General features: G+C 44.6%; 1 protein-coding gene across 2 annotated transcripts in view; it reads right to left on the minus strand.

Moving 5' to 3' along the window:
- LOC128697034 (glucocorticoid-induced transcript 1 protein) overlaps positions 1-5,517 on the minus strand; it is a 638,463-nt gene extending 632,946 nt beyond the window's left edge. The window contains exon 1 of one of the 2 annotated variants that reach the window (XM_070088837.1): positions 5,280-5,517. In XM_070088837.1, the coding sequence (XP_069944938.1) occupies positions 5,280-5,366 (87 nt within the window). In that variant the 5' untranslated portion in view covers positions 5,367-5,517. Of the gene's footprint in view, positions 1-4,000; positions 5,257-5,279 lie in introns of those variants that run through there. The other variant, XM_070088846.1, reaches the window with a different exon arrangement.
- Positions 5,518-6,000: the final 483 nt, after the last annotated feature.

Consider the following 6,000-nt stretch of genomic DNA (forward strand, 5'->3'; position numbering starts at 1 on the left):
CAGTCAGGTCATTTCAAACCGAAACGTCGTCGTAAGCTCCTCTCTTCTATGTGCGGGTTATTTGTGTTTCAAAAAACTCTACACAAAAGCAGTGTTTCAATGGTGCTTCAAAACATTACTTTCATGTAGTGTTTTTTTAATTGACCCTAAGAGAGTTCTGGAGGAATCACTTCACTATCCTCCATTGCATAAGCCTTATAGATAAGACTTGGCAGGGAGTGACGTCCAGGACTTTGAACTCTGCTTGGAGAAAATTGTGGCCTTAGAATGTGTCCTTGACAAGGACACATTCTGGCCACTGGTCTCTGGGGAAGTCCATGGGGTTGGATGGGAGTGGCCAGGATGTGGAAGAGTTGGTGGAGGACCACAGGGAGGAGCTAACCACTGAAGAGCTGCAACACCTTCAACAGGAACAACAAGACTACAGTTGAGTATAATGCTTCAGAGGAGGAAGAGAGGGGGCAGAATGTGCCTTCTTCAGTGATTAAGGACATTTGTGCAAAGTGGGGTGAAGTGCAAAGTTTTGCGGAGAATTATCACCCTGACAAAACTGTTGCAAGCCGCGTCTGCAACTTGTTTAACCCTTTGAGGGTCGACAGGCCCTCTCCGAAACTCGTTCTCAGGGTCGGCCAAATTTAAAAAAAAAAAAAATTATTTTCTCTTATGAAAAGATAGAGAATCTTTTCCCGATCATAAAGACACCAAAAGTTTGAAATTTGATAGAAAACTTACGAAATTATGCTCTCGCAAAGTTAGCGGTCTCGGCGATGTTTACGCATCGGCGATTTTGCCCACTTTGAGCCCCATTTTCGGCCAATTTCGCTGTACTAGTCGACAAAAAACATGAATATTTCGCTAGAACTCCATTTTTTCTATCGAATGGTGCAAGAAACCACCCATTTATGAAATTCAACTATCCAGTACAGTGGTCAGAATTTAGCAATTTTGCCAATTTCACACAAATTTCAAAAGATGCCAATTTCCGAATAGGGTCCAGAATAAACAAGAAAGACATTCCTGGCACTAAAATGACATTTCCTCTAGTCATTAGTCACGTCTCAAGGCCCCTCTTATATTCTTTTGCTTTCCATTTTGAATTTTTATTCTCACAAAAAATATAAGATTTACTGTTATGCAGACTACTGCATTAGTGTAAAAAATGGTATAAATATTATTGGTGCACTTGTGAAAGAATATTAGACTCACCAGTTGACGTGTATTGCACGCTTGGCACGATTTGTTTACTTTTGAAGTTTGGTAAAAATCGAACATTTCTGCTACTTTGAGCTCAATTTCAAGGCACCTTTCTTTGTAAAACCAGCCAAAATCATCTCAATTTCTGTAATATGTCTTCCATTCTATAAAATGAGACCAAGAAAACTAGAATACAACAATAAATACCATACGAAAATACACTGCAAAGTCGCTGATTTATTCCAAAAAAATGGTCAAAGTTTTTTTTTTCTCATTATGCACTGTGTGCTGCAGGATTTTTTTTAGACTGTGCACACTGACCACATAGACCCATTCTTTCATATGAAGGCCTACCAGCTTTCTCCCACTAGATTTGAGGCCGCTAGAATTTATGCGTACTAGTACGTCAAAAACCCCTACGCGTAAAACGTACTAGTACGTACGACGAAAACCCTCAAAGGGTTAATGACAATGTCTTGTCCCATTTTAGGCAAATTTTACAGAGATGCCAGAAACAGGCCTCTCTGGACAGATTTTTTGTGCGGCAGGGTTACAGTGACTCAAGCTGGTCTTAGTGCCAGTAAAAAACAAAGAAGGGAAGTAACTCCAGAGAGGGACTTGATACCTAAAGTCCTTATAGAGGGGGATTTCCCTTCCAAACAATAAGCTCTCCTCCCTCTCCTTGCCTTTTTCCATATGCCAACAAGTCTTCAATACAGGTGCGTAATGTTCATTTATTATTAAAATTACTGCTTTATAGTTCTTTCTCATTATTTTCTTTATGTAAAACTATAGGTATTCTTTAAAAAATGTATTTTTTGTTAATATTTTTGGGTGTCTGTAACGGATTAATTAGATTTACATTATTCCTTATGGGTAATATTACTTCGGTTTTCAGCCATTTTGGATTTAGGCCAACCTTCTGGAACGGATTACGACCGATAACCGGGGGTCCACTGTAAATGTTACTAAAATATATTTGATAGTGATATTAAATGTAGAAATATTCTGTATTATAGCCAGAACACATTTACCAAATTTTCATACTATGGGAAATATTAACCAAGTGTGCCACTATGTTAACAAGGATCAATATTCTCTCTCTCTCTCTCTCTCTCTCTCTCTCTCACACCAAGCAGATAACTCCTGCAGTATATGGGTGGGCACCTGGCAAACCTGAGACTAGCGTTCTGATACCTCAGTTAGGAATCGTTCAAGACACTGTACACTGTGTACGTCAGGCCCATACTTGAGTATGCAGCACCAGTTTGGAACCCACACCTGGTCAAGCATGTCAAGAAATTAGAGCAAGTGTTAAGGTTTACAGCAAGGCTAGTTCCAGAGCTAGGGGTAATGTCCTACGAAGAAAGGTTAAGGGAAATTAGCCTGAAGACACTGGAGGACAGAAGGGTTAGGGGAGACATGATAATGACATACAAAATACTGCAAGGAATTGACAAGGTGGACAGAGACAGGATGTTCCAGAGATGACACACAGAAACAGGGTCACAATTGGAAGCTGAAGACTCAGAGGAGTCAAAGAAATGTTAGGAAGTATTTCTTGAGTCACAAAGTTGTCAGGAAGTGGAAGAGTATGGCAAATGACGCAGTGGAGGCAGGAACCATACATAGTTTTAAGATGAGGTACGATAAAGCTCAAGGAGCAGGGAGAGAGAGGACCTAGTAGCGATCAGTGAAGAGGCGGGGCCAGGAGCTGTCTCGACCCCTGCAACCACAAATGGACGAGTATAAGCGAGTACGTACATATGCATGTATGTACGCACACACAACGCACGCACGTACGTACCCACACATGTACATGCGCACGTACATACCCATGCATGTACATACGCACGTACATACCCACACATGCACATACGCATGTACATATGCACGTACGTATGCACGCATTTACATATGCACGCAAGTACGCACGTAAGTATGCACACATGTACATACACATGTACATATGCACGCATGTACATGTGCACATAAGTATGCATGCATGTACATACGCACATACGTACGCATGCACATATGCACGTATGTACACAGTGTACATACACATACGCATGTACATACACACATATGCACACACACATGCACACGCACGTATGTATGCACACACGTACATACGCATGCACACACACGCACGTAGATACGCATGCACATATGTACGCATGCACGTACACACATATGCACTCATGTATGCACATACACACATGTATGCACATATGCATGCATGTATGCACATATGCACACATGTACACACATGCATGCATGTATGCACACATACATACACATATGCACGCACGCATGCACACACAAACACACAAGTCATTTATCAAATATATACTAAAACACATTTTGGATCATATCTTCAAAGCAAAATTTTAGCTAACTACACATGCAAAAATAAAAATCTTACAACCTCGGTACATAGCAATACATGCTACATCATCAGTAATAGCTGGCCAGAAGGCAGTATAAAATACACGCATGCACCAAGAGCTAAGCGAGATCAGAAACAAATGTATGGGTACGAAAGATACCAGAACGGCAATCAAGATGAGGGCATACAAAATAGAATTTGATAGACACTACAACAGAATGGAAGCTTGAATTGAGACATTTAATATTTTTGTCTGGGCAAAACAAACTATCCTGCTTATATGTAAACAGTTGCCACACACTGTAAGGTGCCAGTGGGAGAGATGTGATGTGGAACACACTGGCACAGCTCATCATGAGCAAAACATAGAAGCATACGAGAGTTGAGGAGTGAGAGTGAATGTTGGCAGCCTACCCAAGGTCCGGGTAGGGTGGTGGGGTGAGCTTGGCAGTACCCAGGGTGGCACTGTAAGGTTCCTGCTACCTGATCCTGGCAGTACCCAGGGTGGCACTGTAAGACTGCTGCTACCTAAACCTGGCACTACCCAGGGTGGCACTGAAAGGCTGCTGCTACCTGAGCCTGGCAGTACCTAGGGTGGCACTGTAAGGTTATTGCTACCTGAGCCTGGCAGTACTCAGGGTGGCACTGTATGGTTATTGCTACCTGAACCTGGCAGTACCCAGGGTGGCACTGTAAGGCTGCTGCTACCTAAGCCTGGCAGTACCCAGGGTGGCACTGTAAGGCTGCTGGCAGTACTCAGGGTGGCACTGTAAGGTTGCTGGCAGTACCCACGATGGCACTGTAAGGCTGCTACTACCTGAGCCTGGCAGTACTCAGGGTGGCACTGTAAGGATGCTGGCAGTACTCAGGGTAGCACTGTAAGGTTGCTGGCAGTACTCAGGGTGGCACTGTAAGGTTGCTAGCAGTACTCAGGGTGGCACTGTAAGGTTGCTAGCAGTACTCAGGGTGGCACTGTAAGGTTGCTAGCAGTACTCAGGGTGGCACTATAAGGTTGCTAGCAGTACTCAGGGTGGCACTGTAAGGTTGCTAGCAGTACTCAGGGTGGCACTGTAAGGTTGCTAGCAGTACTCAGGGTGGCACTGTAAGGTTGCTGCTACCTGCACCTGACAGTACTCAGGGTGGCACTGTAAGGTTGCTGCTACCTGCACCTGACAGTACTCAGGGTGGCACTGTAAGGTTGCTGCTACCTGAGCTTGGCAGTACTCAGGGTGGCACTGTAAGGTTGCTGCTACCTGAGCCTGGCAGTACTCAGGGTGGCATTATAAGGTTGCTGCTAGCTGTCTGCCAGTACCCAGGGTGGCACTGTAAGGATGCTGGCAGTACCTAGGGTGGCACTATAAGGCTGCTGGCAGTAACCAGGGTGGCACTGCAAGGTTGCTGGAAGTACCCAGAGTGGCACTGTAAGGTTTCTGCTAGCTGAGCCTGGCAGTACCCAAGGTGGCAATGTAAGGTTGCTGGCAGTAACCAGGGTGGCACTGTAAGGTGGCTGGCAGTAACCAGGGTGGCACTGTAAGGTTGCTGGCAGTACCCAGGGTGGCACTGTAAGGTTTCTGCTGAGCCTGGCAGTACCCAACGTGGCACTGTAAGGCTGCTGCTACCTGAGCCTGGAAGTAACCAGGGTGGCACTGTAAGGCTGCTGGCAGTACCCAGGGTGGCACTGTTAGGTTGCTACCTGCACGGGTACAGTGGCTCTGAGGGGGCTGGGGCGGCGGCTGCTACTGCTCCTACCCTCACGTTCTCCGCTCCCAGCACCCGACATTATCACTGGGGAGAGTCTCAGCCTGCTGGGCAGGACGGTGATCACCCCCGGGCACTGCTGTGAGGGACCACTACCAGGTTATTATCAGGATCAACAACAAGACGTCTGGATCACTCAAGAAGTAAACACAACACTTTCAGCTGTTCCACAGCCCTGGTCACGTGACCCCCAACACGCAACACCATTGGTCCAAAAGTTTAAGTACCTCAGTTCGAACAAAGAGCGCCAACATGAACACCATAGCATTATTCTTATTTGTAATTGCGATACTAGGTGTTAAAAATAATTGTGATAGTTATAGGTGTGTAATAGGCGTCCTTTGTTTGTGTTGTGCTAATAAAAGTAAATGTGCTGATTACAAGTGAGGCGCCCCGGGTGCGCAGTTTTCACATCCACCACCACAGACTAAAAATTATATAATAATAATATCTTTATTTACTACAAGTACATGTACATGGCATACAGACCATGGCTGACATTAATAACATACTACTATAAAGAAAGCCCCTTGTTATGCTCAGCACTTCGGGCAAATTGGTCAGTGTCTCATGATGCGACCCACACCACAACATAAGTATAAGTAAGTTAGTAAGTTTATTCAGATATACACAAATACAGTTACATAGAATTATCA

Source organism: Cherax quadricarinatus, chromosome 2, assembly GCF_038502225.1.
Source record: "Cherax quadricarinatus isolate ZL_2023a chromosome 2, ASM3850222v1, whole genome shotgun sequence".
NCBI classification, from domain to species: Eukaryota; Metazoa; Arthropoda; class Malacostraca; order Decapoda; family Parastacidae; genus Cherax; species Cherax quadricarinatus.